The sequence below is a fragment of the Elephas maximus genome, chromosome 11 (assembly GCF_024166365.1).
Source record: "Elephas maximus indicus isolate mEleMax1 chromosome 11, mEleMax1 primary haplotype, whole genome shotgun sequence".
NCBI lineage: Eukaryota > Metazoa > Chordata > Mammalia > Proboscidea > Elephantidae > Elephas > Elephas maximus.
In genome coordinates, this window is record NC_064829.1 from 76,568,857 (window position 1) to 76,588,657 (window position 19,801).

General features: G+C 36.6%; 1 protein-coding gene across 1 annotated transcript in view; it reads right to left on the reverse strand.

The window, feature by feature from the left end:
- Positions 1–8,569: 8,569 nt before the first annotated feature.
- Positions 8,570–19,801, reverse strand: part of TMX3 (thioredoxin related transmembrane protein 3) — a 43,635-nt gene continuing 32,403 nt past the window's right edge. The window contains exons 13-16 of the mRNA XM_049902000.1: positions 19,544–19,600; positions 12,532–12,661; positions 11,265–11,333; positions 8,570–10,621 (exon numbers count right to left, since the gene is read on the reverse strand). Of these exons, the coding sequence (XP_049757957.1) occupies positions 10,361–10,621; positions 11,265–11,333; positions 12,532–12,661; positions 19,544–19,600 (517 nt within the window). The 3' untranslated portion in view covers positions 8,570–10,360. The remainder of the gene's footprint in view (positions 10,622–11,264; positions 11,334–12,531; positions 12,662–19,543; positions 19,601–19,801) is intronic.

Genomic DNA, 19,801 nt, shown 5'->3' on the forward strand with positions numbered 1-19,801 from the left:
AACCTCAACTACTCAACTACTCTTGCTAAATAGTCATTGTCAGATTTTATTAAAGCCCTCTCAATACAAAGAGATAAGACATTTCTTCTTTCCCTTGTCCTGCTGGGAATGGTAAATGTATAATTAAGCTTGGATATCATTAATCACTTTTGAGTTGTTTGCTCCAAGGTTTCAAATACAAACTATTCCAAGCTGCAATTTCATTGAAAATCATGGGCAGCTCAAGTTCACTTGCATATTAGGAGTGGCTGAGGCTATAATTTGTAAAATTTTTACAAAATATGCTAATTCTAACATCTGGTTTATCTGTGGGTGTGCTTCTATTAACTGCTTTTTCTCTTGACTACAGGTATAATTTCTTTTTTCTTCATGTATATGGTAGTTTTCAATTGTTTACTGAATATTGTGGATAATACAAATTAAAGTGTATCTGCCACTGAAGAATGTTGAGTTTTATTCTAGCAGGCAGTTACATTGCTGGAAGATCACTTTGATGCCATGGAGGCTTGGAGTTAGCCTTGGTTAGGGGTATTTTGGTTTTGGCCTTAGTTTAACGGTATAAATCTTAGTCCTGGGATAGGTCCTTACTTTAAGATTTGACTCTACAATTAGAAGTTAATTGTTTTTTAAAACTAAGAACATCTAAAATGGACTAAAATCAGAATTATTAGGGTCAGAACCATGGTGCCCCCATACCAAAAGTCATGCATTGCCCCACTAGGATCTGGAAATTTAAGTTCTTCTCTTATTGTCTTCTTCTTCTACAATCTGAGTTATCCAATACAATTTCCTTGAGAAGAAACTGTGTTTGATCACAAAAGTCCAGTTATCTAGAAATGAACTGCACCTAAGAACTAAAAGCAGAAAACTCCCCTATTGCTTTGGCTGTTTCTGGGCTTTTTGCCTTCTGTTCCTAAATAGATTTCTTGGTACACATTTTATATTTGGGACTAGCTGTTGGTCCTACAAACATTTGTTTCAGATAGTATAGAAGAAAGAAGTGGAGCTGTGAATGCATTTTTGTATTTTACATTTCACTTTCTATACCAATGAGTTATGAGATCTGGCCAGAAGCTGAAGCTGAGATGTATAATACCTCACTAGTGTGCCCCACACCATGTTTGCACAGCAAAAGCAAAACTAGTTGCTGTTGAGTTGACTCTGAGTTATGACGACCCCATGTGTGTCTGAGTAGAACTGCACTCCCTACAGTTTTCCATGGTTGGTTGTCCAGAAGTAAATTGCTAGGCCTTTTTTCCGAAGCACCTCCGGGTGTACTTGAACCTCCAACCTTTCAGTTAGCAGCTGAGTGTTAACCCTTTGCACAACCCAGGGACTCTGTCCACAGCAAATGCTGGTTTAAGTTGGTTGAACCATTGCACATCTCTCAAGCAAGGATGGCAGAATAAGAAGAGCAGTAAATAATCCCTGGCTGTACATAACCTACTTTCTTGCTTGTAAGAATAAGAATCCCATTCCTGAGCTGCTACTGTTGTGCTAGCGAGTTTACTCGCTGTTGGTCAAGGTTGAGGTGTCGATTTGGAGCCACTGGAGCATAGCAAGCTCTTGTACTGTCTTTGAACTCTGAGGCTTAGAAGGAAGTATCAAAAAACACAACCTCTCCCAAAGGCACTGACACTTTCACCCCCGCCACCTCCATAATCATTTAAAACATTGGTTCACAACTTGGAGTACACATCAAAACCAACTGGGGAAAGGTTTACTTTGTTTTTTTTTTTTTTTTCTCCTTTGTTCTAGTTTCAAGCAGAAGTTCACCCAAAGTGTACCAAATAGATTTTCTAGGGTTTATGTCTATTTTAATAAATCGCCCGAGGTGACGTTGGGGTAATTCTGCTAAGCACCACTCATTCAGAGTCCCGGACTTAAAATACAGTAATTAATACCACACAGGCTGAAATTTTATACTTCTAACATTTGCAGAAGAGCTACTTACTTATTTTTCCATCATATATGAAGGATGGAAAATTGTTTCGTTACCCTTATAACTTTTATGTTAATTACTTTTCCTTCTTCAGTAAGCATTTATATACTTTATTCTTCTCGGATCTAAGACATTAATATTTACGGTCACTGAAAATAGAGATTTGCACTTTCCTTCCAATAGGTTCTATTACTTAACAAGAGGAATGAAGACTCTGCCTGCCAGCTTACCCACCACATCAACGATTTCTTTGCATGTGGCTATGAAATAATAGGATAGTTAGACAGGTATCTTCCCCCTGTTGGCAGACTGCCTGTGAGAGGAGGTAGCTACAAGGAAAACAGTGTGTTAAGAGAGGTGGTAGGGGTGTGGGTTAGAGACTTGGGGATGAGGCTACCTTCAGTCTTCTAGCTCCTAAAAAAAAACTAATCTTATTCCTGTTTTCCTCCCTCTCTTCCTTAAATTAAGCTTGGGACAAGGAATTTTGGTTTTTGCAAGAAAGAAAAATTCTACTCGGTCATGTGGTATTGCTGCTTTCTTGTAAGGACCTCCCTGGAGATCACAGGAAGCAGGCAACACATGCAGACATGTTCCTACTAAGCCCCATAAAACTGCAGGCTTTGTAGGCACATATGCAGCAACACCATCAACCATTTGACAGTTCATGACCCCCAACTTCTCTGAGAAGGAAATGGGGTCTAGTCCCTGCTTATCATCTGATTTTGACTCAGCCAGTGAGATAATGAGCAAGAGTAATTTGTTCAGATTTAAAGTTACTGAGTGGGTCTATTCAGATCTGAACCTTGGTTTATCTTCAAAGGTCTTTTGAACTATATACCCACTCCTCACTTAGCCGACGTGGTTAGGTTCCAAAGACCAGGTTGTTAGGGGAAAGTCAGGGGCCATGGCGGTCTTCAGTGCTGTTGTTCTCCTCCTCCCAATCATGTGCCACCGGCCTGTCCCGGGATGTGTGTGGCTAGTGGGCTCCCCTTCCCCACCACGTCTTCCCACCACCGCAGAGCCCACGGAGGTTGGGGGTGGTGGTGGTTGTGTGTTGCCGGCCACCTCCCACTGCCCACCCTAGCAGGGGACCCAGCTCGTCCTCTGTCTGCCCTGGCCCCACAGGCCCGCATGGCCCCCTTCCCTTTCTCCCCCTTCCTGCGTCCACCCACCGGCATCCCCAGCACCTTCGGCCCGGGACCAGTCTCCGCCTGCCAGCCTGCAACCTCACATCATCCCGCCGTCATCCTGGGCCCTCTGTGACCAGATGGAGACGACACAGACGAACTGGGGACGGTGTCCCACGGCCGGTGGGCTGCCTTCCCTTGCGTGGCCCAGTTAGTCGCCGGGGCCTCCGGCACATTGTTGGGGTGTCCCAAAGAGGGCACCCCGGGCCCAGCTGTGGTCCTGTGTGGGGCCCAGACCATCAGAAGCACTGCCTAAGAATTGTCAGATAAGGAGATAGTCGGTAAGTGAGGAGCAGGTGTACTTCATATTTAAGATCTAAGCCTAAACAGTCTTTCCCCCCACAATATACCTGAGAAACGCCTCATACTCTGATAAGCAACTACGGATTTTTACAATGATAGAGAGCCAATGTAAGGGGAAGGGGACATAGCTGAATTTCTATTGGGAGAAGAGGACTTAAAGGGTTCATGGCTATGCCCTTTTGAGGTCGTTTGGCCCCTGTGAAAATTACTGCTGTGCTTCACACATCAATATTTGAATGGCTCTTTGCATATTTATAAGGACTCCAGAGAAAAAGTCATTATTTTGGAGGTTACCAATCCACAATTTGTAAAGAATAGATTTTACTAAGTGTGGAAATAAAGCATGAGAAATAAAGAAGAAAATGTTCAAAATATTTTCAAATGTCATTATTTATCCATTTATACATAAGTAACCAGTGTCAGCTTCATGTGATTATTATACAGTTTTAATAGACCCAATACTCAGCAAACTATTAGCGGTCCTATCCAAAATGTTTTATGTGATGGATTTTAAAATAATAAAATTCCACTGTAATTTTATATTCTAGAATTCAGACTTTATATGAAATTCATGAATTCTTCCTTTAAAATCAGCAAACTTTTATTGCAATTTTATCTCCCAAATCACTGGCATTCAAACAAGTGCTTCCATGCACAAAATATTATACTATACAATTGTTAAATGCTCTTTTAATGCCAATTAAATACATTATGCATGGAATTTAATAGCAATTCTATTAAAGTTTTGATTATATCTGACACTGGGTAATTTGGGTGTGAGATATAAATATCTTAGAAATTATCAAATTCTAAATGAGTCAATATATGTCCAAATATAAGGAGAGTTTTGTGAATTTCTTTAATCCTTCCAAAATTATCCCTTAGAGAAAAGGGAGTCACCTTTCACTTAAATTCTTACAAAAAATCCGATTTGCAGAAGTCACTCTCTCAACTATTACTAGAACAATAAAGTATTTTGGGAGAAGTCATATGATCTTAAAACATCCATAATGCCAATTCTGAATGTTTATCAAGGTACCTCAGGATCACAGATTATTTCTGCATGTACAATTTCAAAATTTTAACTATCACTATGAGTCATTAAAATCTAACCACTTACTATATTTTTAACTGGGTCCTTATGTTTTAGGATAACATTTCCAGTGATAGCACCAAACACATATTCAGAAACAAGTTTGATGGAAGGAACCATGGTTAAATAAATCAAGAAGTGAACATAATTAAAACTGATGCAAGGATTCAAATGAAAAATGTGAATGTATGCCGAAATACTCTCAATTTCTATGATATATTCACTCAGCTTCATCTATACAACTACTGTTTCAACTACACAACTAAAATTGATACATTAAAATTGGCTAAAACTTTCTTGGATCTTTTTGGTGGAAAGAGTAGGAACAGTCCTATACATGGGCATAGCGGGTGGCTTCAGTACTTGGAAGCTTACAATCTCGATCTCAGAAGGAAACTGGATACCAAAGGGTTGTCCGGCTTGTTCGAGCATTTTCAAACGTGGGTGCCCTCCCTCCCAGAGTAAGCCCATTCTGTCTCTGGTACTCCCTTCGTTGAACGTTTCCACACTTTGAGCTGCATTTGCTCTTATTACCTCCTTGATAGCACCTCCACCAGTGCAGACATACCGAGTAAACCTGAGCCCACACACATTTGAACAGTCTTCTGTTTTCCTCTTGCCCTCATGAGTCCCAAAGATCTAATAATTACCAATAATTTTGCACTCAACAATAAATTATGTGAGAAGGGAAAGTAAGAAAAGTAGAAAATCTGCAAGCAAGCATTTCAAGTAAAAACTGATTATTGATTACAGATGACTAAAAACTCCATGAGGGCTGAAGAACATGACTTTTATTGTGGGTGGAGTCCTCAGCAGCACACAGAAGACACTTGTTAATATTTGTTAGGTGAATAAATCATGAGTAGGTAATTTTCAACTCTTTGTCACTAGTTGTTTAAAACACCAATTGAACTTACAGAAGGGTTTAGAGAAAAGTTAAGGGCCTAGGACTACAGTCACAAAGGTATGGAAAAAAAAAAATTTCCATGTCCATTAACATTCTAAATGTGTCTAAATCACATGTGTATCTATGACAACTATTCACACACATCAATGATCCTATTGGATCCTTATATCCTAATATACTTGTTTTCACTGTAAGCAAAAAACTCAAAGGATTTCCAGGTATTTGTGAACCTCAATTATTTGTAAATAAGTTTAATTGCAAAATAACAATTCCTTTTCATTTCTAGCTAAAATATTAAGAGCTTAAATTGTAAAAAATAGCCAAGCAAATTAAAACATATTAGGATTTCATTCTTAATGACTTGGCCTTCCTCTGTGGTATATGATGACATAAATTCTAAATGGAGAAATTGAACGTTATAGTTGATATCTGAGCTCTATGTGCCTGCCAGTCACTGTTATAAACAGGCCTCATGAATCACTCATTTAATCCTTACAACTCAATGAGATAGGTGCCATCAACTCCAAATTACATATTAGACAGCTTGAGAGGTGAGGTTATATTCCTTACCCAGCTCTACACAGGTTAAGTGATGCAAGAACTCAGATCCAGGCGGTTGTGACACTGGAGACTCCCACACACAATGCTAGACAGTTCTCAACAGGGGCAGGGTACCTGTCTCACCCCCATGGAATTCATGGATGGCTGAACACGCTTTGTCAGTCTTACCAGAAACCCGTCCTTACCAGGTAGTCTTTGCAAGTTCACAAGTTGTATGGGACCATTTTGTGGCTTAACTATTTTGGTTATTCCCGTGCTACAGAGTAATTCACTGCATGCCCACGGTATAAAATATGAAAAAAGAGAAATTAAAACTTAACATTGACATAAAGCACTGTTTTTTCATATTTTCCCCAAATGATGCTTAGAAAAAAAGGAGGCTTCAGACTCTCATTTTACTTACAACAAAAGTGGGGTGCCGAGGTCATGGTGTATCCAGGATCACTATGTAGTAGTTAAGGACACAAATCCAATTCTTATAACTTTAAATTCTTTAACAGGAGGGTGAATGTAAAAAAAATGGCATGGTAGCATTAGACCTCATCTAACTTCACAAGGGAAGGGAGAGAGAATCAAGATCAACACCAGCCTAAGACTGATCCCATGAGGTAAGGTCAGACATACCTACTCTTTCCAACCTTTTTACCAATTCTGACACCAGTCGTCCCTCCCATGGCACTCCTTACATCTCTGCAGGTTTCAATAATTCATTGCAGTGGGCACACAGAACTCACAGACCATATTCACAGTTACAGGGTTTATTAAGGAAGTAACAGATTACAATTCAGGACCGGGAATGACTCAGGATACAGATCTTCGGTCAGGACATCTTGGCTATGCCCACAGGCAGGCCTCTCTCACTCTAGTGAAAGATACCCTCTTGGAAAAATCAATATTTATAAGTAATCAGATTTTACATGATATGTCAAATACAAAACAGGTCAAGCCTATGAATCTTAGGTTTCTCAACTATAAGTGGATTAGATTAGAATCAGATCTCTATAAAGTCTGTTTAAACTCTAAAATTGTTTTTATAATTATGAATGACTTACATTTTAGCAAAAGGGAAAAAATACTTTGTAGAGGGTCAGTCTTGGCTGTCCTCTCTGCGCAGAACACTATTCGTTTCACAACCAACCAAAAGAAAAATAATAAAAGTAATAATATATTACACATGTTTTCAGTTAATTTATTTTAGAAAGGCAAAGGTTTACAATTGGTGCCATAAAGCAGGACATCATGAATTCAACAAGTTAGTAATACACTTTCAAAAACCTTTATAGATTAGCCCAAAGTAAAAAAAAAAAAGTCCACTCTTGGACACACATTCTGAAACAAATATACATATATAAATAAAACAGTAAACATATCACAGAGATTGACAGCCCTAGCATTTCACATTGGTTTATTTGGACAATTTCTACATAACAAAAACAGCAGAGTGATTTTTCCCTGTCCTACCTCCATTATTATATGCAACTATGATGAAAATAATTATTTTGCAAAACCAGAACCAAAACTGTCCCCTGAAATAAAACACAAGAAAAGAACAGAAGTCCACCAAACTAAAACAAAGTGTAGTTAACTACTCATATAGACCGAAGACACAGGCCCTCCTTCAACCTCCAGACATTTGGCAGCTTAATGTCGTCTCTAAATCAGATACCAGGGAGAAGTGTGTAGGAAGAAGAAAATGAGAATTCTGGGCCTAATACACCTCAAACAAGGTTCAGGTAAGATTAGCCAGAGAAATACTAATGTATACAATGAAATAAAAAGGAATGCAAGCTCCGACGGAGTGCATCGGATACTTGATAAAAACATGCCATTTCTTTCTATGAAATATATATATTCTCTGAGGACCAAGTTCAGCAACAGCAAGCATCTAGAATTCTGAACTATAGAACCTTTGCAATTGAAAGGGAAGGTGAAACTCCAACTTACTAAAGGACATTTCCTGTGACTGAGATGCAATGACAGTTAAGATTTATCTATGAATTATGATGTCTACGTTCTCCTACTAGGTACAATTATTAGAGGTTTGCCTTTATTTTGAAGGAAATTTTCCTAAAATGAAAATAGCTTTTCTAGTAAGCTCTGATATCACATTCATGGGAAACGCATACTAGCAAACTAAAGTTTAAAATTTGCTTTGTGAGCAGTCTGACAATATAAACACAAAAAGAAATAAAACGGTAAACCTAAACCACTTACAAACTACATATTTTGTTCTTCCAATGAGCACACTTCAAAAGCACACACACACTTTGAGGCAACAGCACAAACGTGTGAAAAGTGTAACAGAAAACGAAGGCATTAATTTAGAAACGAAAACCTCGGAATACACAGGAAGATCACTGGATTTTTGTCTTCTGTATGTATTGAGCTTTACTTTTTAACCCCCTCCCTATCGAGGCCTCTCATTTAGAGATAATGCTTGAATGATTCAATCCAAATACAAAAACATGGAGGTGACTAACATCTGAGAGTGGTAAATGTGAAAGAAAGACAGAAAGAAAACAAAAAGGCATGTTTGTAGCAGAAATGTATCCTCTCACTGACTACACAGCTTTCGCTTTCCATAGTAGCTGAGTATCAAATGAGGCATCTGTAGTTATCTAAGCTTGTCACAATTAAAAATCCAGCCTGATCATTAGGAACATTAATATTTACCTTCTAAAATAATTCATCATGACTCTCTGGAGAGGATTCTACCTGATGAAGCTAATAGCATATATCTCCAATTTCTATTTAAGAACACTTACCCCAGTATTTCCTGAAATTCTCTGACTGTATGTCTCATTATTAAAAAAGTAATGGGTCCCAAACATTAAGAATGAGTAATTATTAAATTCTAAAAACAAGAGCACATGAAACAATAAACTACTAGTATAATTCTTTAGTACCTAAGATGTAAGAGTTTCAGTTTAGTCATGATCAGCAAGGCAGTAGAAATAACAAAAGCCCTAGACAACTTCAGTATCAGGACCATGAATGACGTATTTTTAAACAAGTAAACATTTTTAAATGCTTAAAGAAATTCTTTATATTGGATAACTCAATCACTCAAGAAATAACCACCCAAAAAATAGTCACCTAAGAAAATTCAGCTGGAACGAAAGCCTGAAAAACAACAAACTAATCTACAATAAACATACTATAATGTTACTGGAAAAACTACTAATTTATTAGACATTACGTGGGGTGGAATTCCTACCTTGTTTCACTGTGGACAGATGATGGGAGGGCACTGGTTAGTGGAACTGAGTGGACACTAAAGATAACTGGCAGATCTCTTTTTATTGGGCATGACTTTTGTTGTTTGACGTGCTGACAATGTCATCTATTACTCATACGAACACAGACATAGCAATAATATTACCTAACAGACTTATGGTCAATAAATTTTATATATACATATATATACACACACACACACTCACACACATTAGAATATAAGTTACAATAAAGAGTATCATATATATTACTTTTTTAAAAGCAGCAGAAGCTTTGTATGAAAGAAAATTTTAGAAGCAATCCCAATACATAAAATAAACCAAAAAAACAATGAAGCTGTCTTGGCCAAAGCTGGGTAGGAGAAACAGACCTTCTGTTCCTGCAATGACCACCGAGGCATCTGTTAAGAGTGTCCGAGGGTATGGTTTGAAACCACTGTTCCAAGTCAGCCCTGTTTACAGTGCAAAGATCAAACATAAAGACTACTTTGTCCCACTCTATAGGTCCATTTGAAAACTTTATAATAATGTAACTAAGTATTAAAGTTAAAAAGTAACATTTTCTCTCCTTTAAAAATAATAGCTAAAAAATAACATGGCTATGCTACACAAAACCAAATTATTAACCTCATAATTTTAATTCGATATATGGAAAAATTATTAGTTCTCCTTAAAGTGCCGAATTTTTTTTTAAAGACTTAACTTTGTCCATATAAATCTTATCCAAAATATATGAGAATGGATAATAGGGGGTGGAGGTATTATGTTCCTATAACAAACATGTATTTTCTACCTGATTGGCCAATTTAAATATTCTGCCCCAGAATCTGAACTTTGACACAAATATTCAGATAGAGAAACATGCAAATATAACTGATCTGCTAAAATAACATCTATGATGTAAACTCTGATGGAGTGTCTTTTTTCTGTCTGCATGTTTTAGACCAGCATCCCATCTCTCTGCTCCAAACATCCCCCCATTTATGGGAGAACTTTAATCCACGCAGTCAATATTAGTAAAAAACCCATAACATGTTCCCTTCTGTCAAGATCATGATTAAGTATCTAAATTCAATAAACAGACTCTTGAATAATTTGAAATCCTATCCACCATTTTATACTGCTAAGGTCTCAATCTTTCTTCTTTTCTAATGCATCTTTGGGTTCATGCATTGGAGGCATTACAGGCTCTCCATCGCTTGGCTCCTGTTGTTCTCTGCTCTCTTCCATGAAGTCTTGACCTTCCATTTCACTTTTCGATATTTCATACTGTTCTTCCATGTAACCTCCATCTGTGTCAGCAGAGTAGATTCCATAGCACATGATACTGATGACACCCAGTGGTAGGCCAAAGAGAAAGCAGCCCATAAGTGGTGAGCTCTTGAATATAGACTGTGGAAAGATAATTAAAACTCAGTTCTCCTCAGATGTCATTCTGATACACAAAAGCACAAATGAATTTAAACATTGAAGTTTGACTCCATTTTCAACATGTTTCGTATGTTCTTTCCCCTCTTCTGGGTTACACTACTAGAGAAACAAGGAGAAGGAAAATACTGTAAAAAAATTCTTGGCTAAGTTGTTCTCAAAGTAAATAAAATATGGGATTGATAAAATATGGCTTTAACTTCCCATGAATTAATACCAACATTTCTACAGTAACTAAAGACACTGTAAGAGACAAAAATTTTGTATGTATGTACGTATGTGTGTAACCAGCTACTACTACTGGCAACAGAGGATACCAAATACTATATAGCCTTTTCTAGAGACACTGATTTTTCTCACATCACATAGTTCTCTTTAAGATAGTTATTATATGCTCAACAGCTTTAGAGTTGTCTTCTGAGCTACAGTAATATTATTTTCCACCTAATGAATATATTTTCTTGATATTAATACTGACTAGTAAATATCCTGCAAATTAAAAAGACATATTTTTTCCTAAACCTATAAATTTCCAGATTTTATCACAGACATAAAAAACCTATTACCCTTAATTATAAAAGACACTAGACAAACTGTCACAACTTACCACAACAGTAGTCCTGGCATCAAACATTATTCTCTTCAATCTCTGCAAAATGCTATCACCTCCTTGGGCCTTAAAACAGGGGGAAAAAAAAATTGTTATGTAAGTACCATTCTTCTATGTTGTAATCAAACAACTGGAGGTCAAAAGCTAACTACAGAAGACGGCCTAAAGCACCTGAGCCTGGCCTGCCCAGGTGTTGTGTGTGGTTGGCATTGCTAAACTAGAGCTGCTGAGCAGTAAAAGTCACCTGAGGATGAAGCTCCGCAAGGAGTGAAAGGCAGAGAGAGAAAAAGTCCTGATGAAAATCAAATTCCTGCATCTACCCACTCTTGAAGTTTACCAAATTTGAATTTGTAGGCTAAAAGTGTCAACAAAATCTGTCATTAAACAGTTTGAATCACGTTTCACTGATTTACAAATAGAGGGTGAGTTTCGTTTGAACAAGAATATTATTTTCATAAATACAAAATTCCTACTATGTGATTGAGTATTCTTCAAACTTCTTGACCTGGATCCAAAGGAGAAATACTTGTTATGGTATGAACCAACTTTCAAATAAAGTTAGTGTAAAACAGATAAAATAAAAAGTTTCACAAAATTTCATAAAATCATCATCAAACTTAATAAAAACAAAGAAGTCTCGTATTTTCCATTTTACTCTATTAAATTAAAACACATGCAACTCACAGCCTACTCAAGTAATTACACTACCCTCTAATATGGAACCTATTTCAGAACCACAGTTGAAAAAGCACTAGAGTAAGATTTATAGAAAAGAAAATTAAGACATGCAGTCATTATTTCTGAGAAACACTTTATCAGACTGTAATTAAAACTTTTCACTGAGGCTCTGATTCTCAATTCATTTCCTTCTCTCTGAAGAAACTCTGGTCCTAATAACGTAATCCAATTGTACTCTTGAACCTAGAAAGGCCCTAACAGCCAGGAAAACCGATGATTGCTATTGGTTCCCTCAAATGCCAGAAACACTTCCCAATCACTGTCACAACAAAAACCACTCTCCAAATGACCCCTAAAGGAGCACTTCCACCAGTTAGCTGCCTCTGACATAAAAGAGCCTTCTATGTCCTCCATGTCAGGGAGACTTTGCCTATACCAGGAGAGGAACAATGTATAAAGTCTGCCCCCACCCTTCACCCCAGGTGATGGCCCACAACTGCTTTTAGAATCAGGAGTAAAGAGATGAACTTGTTTTCTTCTCTGCATCCTCACCATTATCACTTTGAAATAGAAACTGACAACTTACTTCTACTGTGCCATTCAAAATGTTATCAATGAACCGGACCATGTCACTGGCATTCTCAATTTGTCTATCCAGTAAAAAGTACTGTTGGTTAGAAGTATTCAGTACAACTACAGTTGGGACCGTCAATTCACTGAAAAACATAAAAGCAAAGAACTCAAAATACATATTAAATACAGAGATAACAAACATTCTGACATTATTTCACACTGTAGCTCAGTCACTATAATTACAAAAGGATGCACCAAAACCTTTGCCTCCGTTTGCCTACATGAAGAAATTTTTTAATTTCACATCAATTTAAAAGTATTCAAATCATTATATTAAAAAAACATTCTGATGTGTGATACAATAGACATAGCTGAATAATCATTATTAAACGTAAAGCTAAAATTATTACGTATGAATTATCAATTTCTGGGCAATGTGCCACAAATTAAATACATACCAAGAGTGTTAGTCATACACAGTCACATCTCAGTAAAATGGTACTCAGGTAACTAGGTAAGAGCATGGTCTCTCTGGAGTCATACTGCCTGTGTTCAAATCTGTCCTCAAACCAGGAGATGTCAGGCAAATAACTTAGCCTTTTTTTTTTTTTTTAATAAGGGGGGAGCGGCAATAATAGCGATCTTGCTTTACAAATTAAATGAGAGAATTCTACTTAAACTTACAGCACAGTACCTCGTACATAATACATTTGCAATAAACACTCCCGCAAATTCTCTAACTCTCACTATACACTCTATCGCATTCTCAGGAAATGTTTCCGTGATGTTACCCGAGCATTAGTTCACCTTGCAGAGTGAAAAATGATGTAACAACACCAATATGTGCCATTTAATTGTTTTAAATTTTATTGTTTCTTTCAGGGATAGGGTTTTGTTTAATCATAAAAAGGTGCTTAATTCCTATGTCACAAACACGTTACTTTATGGCTATTTGTATGTCTACATGAAAGCATTATTTAAAAGTATAAAACTTTATAACACAAACAATTTACATCAGTATATTGTTGCTGTGTCCCTTTGAGTTGATTCCAACTCATAGCGATCCCATGTGAGAGAGTTAAGCTGCCCCCTAGGGTTTTCTTGGCTGTCATCTTTACGGAAGCAGATTACCAGGTCTTTCTCCTACAGAGTGGCTGGGTGGGGTCAAACCGCTGACATTTCACTTAGCAGCCAAGCACTTAACCACTGCACCACCAGGGCTCCTTTATCTATATACTATCACTACCTAAATTACTGAGAAAGGATCACTAATTATTTCCTAAGAACAGAATCCCTTCCCATACCACATCCTTTTCCGGGTACTTTGCAGTTGTTCCTACTGGAGGCAAAATACACTCATCTGACCCCGGATGGACTTGCAGAGGCCTGAAGTGTGCTCATGTGGCTGGGCTTTTCTCTGTGTTTCTATGGCTGTCATGAGAAAATTCCCATGGGAATATTCTTCCAGGGTCAAGGACAACCAAAGACATGTGGAGCAAAGTAGAACATCACTGGCACGTTGGAGTCACATCTAGATGCACCCAGCCAAGGTCAGCCAACCCCAGACACGTGAGAGAAAATAAGTGATTACCGTTTTAAGCCACTAGTGTTGTACGGTACCCAAAGTTGTTATTAAGAAACAGCTGATTATAAAATTAAAAAAAAAAAAAAAACAACTTAGCTCCATTCTTATGCACAAAAACGGGATGCAGTTATTTATAGATTTTTAGTTATTAGTTATAAGGCATGAGTCACAAAAAAAAAATCCCTTCTTATGGAATAGATTAGAACCTGGCAACCACATAAAAATACCTTTTATAAAAAAATAAATACGCAATTGAAACAAATGTTTGTTTCGAAAGAATTCAGTATGAATGATGGGAAATAACACCTTATTCTGTTAATTAGATTCACAAAAACCCAATACAAAATAATTTAATAGCCCAAAGACCTGAAAGTACACCATTTGTCTTGGAAAAAAAGTAAAAAACATATTCAATACTGTAATTTTATCTTAGATAATAGTATCAGGCACTCGCCGTAAGTTAAAAACATTCTAGGTATCAATACCTGTTCAATCTCACTAAGTTATCTGCCAATATTAAGGCTACAGTAGTTAAGAGCTTTGGAGTAAGAGAGATCTGGATTTGAGGACTGGATCTCTTTAACTTACTTGTTGTGCATCCTTGGGCATATTACTTAACATCCTTGAGTTTCTTCTAAGAAATTTCAATTTCCTCATCTATATAAAATGGAGATAATAATAGTACTTACACCTCACGGAGTTATTATAAAAACCAGATGAGATAATACACACTGACCACTTAGTCCAGTGTTGGTCACAGGGTAAGTGTTCAATAAGGACTTTCAATTATTATTACATAACCTTGAGTATGCGCCCCTCTCTCTCTCTCAAAACAAACAAAAAACTGTCAGGGTGGGTTGGTAGAGGGGGAGGTTCGTGTTCCACCTGCTTTTATTCCAAAGCTCCTTCACTTCTCCTTCCTCTTGTGCTTTGTAATAGTTAACTATATAGTAATATCTAATAAAATAGATCTCTTTAAAAGACAGTCAAATTTCTTTTAAATCAACTACACAAAAGAAAGCAGAATTATCTTCTGTTCCCCCAGAGACAGAAAAATCCACTCATTATTTCCTACGTGAAATCATTCATGTAGTTGTAACACTATGACAGCATTTTATTAGCATGTGAAGTCATTTTCTTTCAGTTAAATAATCTTTAAAATGTCCACCCTTTGGGAGAACAAAAGCTAAAAACAAGATACATTTAATGTGTGTATTAGTTTTCTATTGTGGCCATAACAAATTACCACAACACCCATTTATTATCTCACAGTTCTTTGGTCAGAAGTTCGGTAGGCTCAGTTGGTTCTTCTGCTATAGAGCCTAACAAGGTCAAAATCAAGGTCAGAAGGCTATGTTCCTTACTGGAGGTTCTGGGAAAGAACCTATTTCCAGGTTCATTCTGTAGATGATGCAGCCGGCCTTGGGTCCCCATTTCCTTGCTGCTTGCTGGCTGGGAGGTTGTTCTCAGCTTCTAGAGGCCACAGAGTCCCCTGGCTCCTGGAACCCTGCAGCAGTGGGTGGAGTCCTTCTCTTGCTTTCTATCTCTCTGATCTACCCTTTTATTGCACCTCTTCTCTGCTTTTGCCAAAAAAATTCTCTGCTTTTAAGACCTCATGTGACTAGAATTAGGCCTTTCCCCACCCTGCAGCATGGCTAATCCAGGATAGACAGCTGCCTTCAACTCAACTGACACAAGGCAACCTTATGAACAACAGAACAAAATCATGATCACTGTGGCTACTGCGCCAATCCATCTCTAAGGGTCTCCCTCACCCTCACTCGCTCTCTACTTCACCAAACATGATATCCTCCTCCAGTGATTAACCCCTTCTGATAACGTGTCCAAAGCAAGTGAGCCAGACAGTTCTGTTGTCAGGCATAAAGTTTTCATTGGCTAATTTGCATAAGTAGATTGCCAAGCCTCTCTTCCTATTCCATTTTTTCTAGTCCATCTTAGTCTGAAACCTGTTCACCATGGGTGACCCAGCTGGTATTTGAAACACTGATGGCACAGCTTCCAGCATCACAGCAACAGGCAAGCCACCACAGGATGACAAACTGACAAATGGATGGTGGTAATTGAAGATAATCTATCTTAGGGTCCGTAAACTTAATTACACCTGCAAAGAGTCTTTCGATCTGTAATGTAATATATTCCAAAGTTCTGGGAATTGGAGCATGCACATTTCTGGGGGGCCATTTTGCCTACCACAATGTGGAAAATGAACAGAATCTATGCTACTATCTAGTCAAAATCACTTGTCAGGCTATCCTTGCCTAAAATGTATCTAATTCAAAATCCTCTGCGTAAACTCCCTGGTTTATATATACTCTAATACCCAGTCCTACTTATCTGCCAGTAAATATATTATCTTCTAAACACTGGTACTCTGAAATTACAAGACTTTTAAAAAATACATCATGCCACTTGTTTTTAGTTAAAATTATACTGCATAAAAGACAATTATTTTTTTTTTTAATTTTAAACATGTTTCAGGCATCTGCCACCTGACAGATTACTGAAACGTCATGCTAAATATCACCACTAGTCAGGTAAATTGGTCAGTACTTTTAACTCAGTGGGATAAAACTGCCAAAATTATTTCACAACTGAATTTAGAATTTACAGTAAAATTATGTCTATGTATTTTTTATTAGAGATAACAGAATTTTATAGTCACCAGCAGAATACCAAGCAAAAAAGTACTCTCCTGTTAAATCCATGGTAACTTTGTATTGCTATTACTCACATGCCTTACTCTACATGTAGCTCTCCACGTGAAACTCTACTGACACCGATGATTCTGAGAAAAGCCTTCTCATTACCTTCCTCATCCAATGCCACATCCCTATATGAAATTAACTTTTTCTGAAGTCAGATGATCCTTACTCCTCAAAGTAACTGCCACAATCCAAACTGATTTGAAATATCACAAAAAATATATATTCATTATCAAGATGACCACCTATACATCATTTTTATTGTGGTAAATATATATAACAAAAATTTGCCATTTCAAAATTTTTTACATGTACAGTTCAGCGACATTGACTAAGTTCATCATATGTTCAACCATCATCACTATCCATTTCCAAATTTTCCCATCACCTTTAATAAAACCTCAGCCAGTGTCCCCTAAGCAATGAAGTCCTTTTCCCCACCTGCCCCTGATAACCACTAATAAACTTTGGTCTTTATAAACTTGCCTATTCTAGATATTTCATGTAAGTGAGATCATAAAATATTTGTCCTTTTGTGACTTATTTCACTTAACACAATTTTTAAGGTTCATCCATGTTGTAGCATGTATCAGGATTTCATTTCTCTTTATGGATGAATAATGTTCATTACCAATGGTAATTACCATTGCCAACAATATACATGTGACACATATTGTTTACGAATTCATCTGTTGATGGACATTTAGGCTCCTTCCACCTTTTGGTTATTGTGAACAGTGCTGCAATAAACACTGGTGTACAAGCATCTGTTTGCATTCTTGCTTTCAATTCTTGTTTTACTACTCACATTTGTGTTTGGAAACTTTGCTGGTGCCAAAACGTTATATTTGAATTATCAGAGACTGATGAAAACAGAGGTGTATTCAATACGTAGTTGATAGAGTGGTGCAAAGTGAAGACCAAGGCAAGGTAAAAAATGAAGGATTTGTGGTAACAATTAAGAAAAGGTATCGAAGAAATGAATCATCACAATGCACACCATACCACAGGCATGCCAAGCTCCAAAGAAGTTACACATTAAGAGCCTTTATTATATTCTCACTAAAAGCAGCAATTTAGTTTCAGCAATATTAAATCATCTATCGCATTAAATGTAAATGAATTTGAATGTTATTGATTGTGTAGACTTGTGTCCATATTTCATTTGTAAAATCCATTTTTATAGCTGTATAAAATCTAAGCGTAAGAAATTAAAACTGAGTCACTTGTACAAATTAAAATATTAGAATAATTTAAAACAACATTGGGAACCTGCAACAGCTTTTTTATCTTTTAAGAGGGTTCAATATAACAAGGATTTAAGACACAATAGTTAAGAAAGTGATGGTATATAGCATTCACCTCCACATTACATCTATGCTTGTACTCTAACAAAACTCCTTCCATTTCATTGTTTTTCACTCAATCACTTCTAGTTATAAACAAGTGGCTAAAATGAGGGTCAGTAGCTATTTTCCTTTATTCAAGAACTTCTCATTTGCACTCCCTGTCTACAAAGTCTAGAGCACTGGATCTTAAACTTGGTGGCTACCTGAACCACAGGGAGAACTTGCTGAAACACAAATTACTGGGTCCCACCCAAGGAGTTTCTAATTCAAACATAAGATGTTATAAACATATAGTAAAATGACAATAGTGTGATATTGGTGCTGGAATTGAACTGAAACCAGAGTTTAGAATGGAAACAAAGTTTAGAAAAAGAATCAACAGAAATGAATGGAAAATTGCTTCATGATAAAATAATTGGGAACAGACCAATTCAATGAATTGTGTTAAGACGATTAATTTTGAAGGAAAAAAAAATACATATATATGTCTATTCTAACATTTTTAAAACAATAAATTCTGGGTTTCTGGTCTGAACAAGATGGCATAGACTAGTCTCTCCCTGTTCTTCCTGCTAAGTACCACTACAAACCCTTGAAATAACTCAAGATTGTTTATATCACTTTTAGTTTTGATAGTTTGTTGTTTTCCAGCAGATGCTTCATTTTTTTTTTTTTTTTTTTTTTTGAGAATACTGTCAAACTAATGATTGCAAAATTGTTTTAGTGTTTTCTTATCTGCCTTTTAATGGCTGCAAGGGCTGCAGCAAAATCCCACTTCATTCCTGCTACAGGTGATTTGTGTCATATCTCTGTCAGCCTTGCTAGAGGTTTATCAATTATACTGATTTTTTTGGTAAGAAATCAGTTTATTGTTTCATTGTTTTTCTCTATTATTATTTCCACTTTCTTGTTTTCAATTTTATTGATTTTTTTTTTTTTTTCTTATCCTTATTTCCTTCTGCTTTCTCAGGGTTTATTTTGCTTTTCTTGTTTTTGTTCTAGTTTCTTTAGGTAGGTCTTGCATTATTTTCTTCCGGACTTTTCTGATTTTTAATGTAAGGCTTCAGTGCTTTAAATTGCCCTCTCAGCACTGTCTTAACTGCATCCCAACTTTTTTTTTTATTGTTTTAATCACGCTTCCTACTTTATAACATTGACTTACGAGATGATAATTTGTTTTTTAGTAGAGAGCAATATTAAAATTCAGTAACTTTTGAATATGGCATTTAAAAACTAAAGTAAAATATTTAGCGACAGAATATCTGCATCAGAATATATCAAGTGTTTTTGTTTTATATTTACCGGTCCTCTGTCTCTCAGAAAGAGATTTAAAAAATGATCGCAAAAATCATTTAGCAGTTTACTTACTCCATCAGCAAGCTATTTATATATTCATTTCCATCCATATGGCCAAAGTGAAAATCCCTAATCAACAACAAGAGAAAGAGTGATTAAACACACACACAAAAAAGTAAACAATACAAAGAATGGAACTTTTGGGCTTAGTAAGCATGGAAACACTATATATTTAACATGTAAATCACGTACAATAAAGGTAGAAAAGAGAATATGAAGTCTACTGACTTTTGAATCATAAATACATATAAACAGAATTAAACAAAGGCT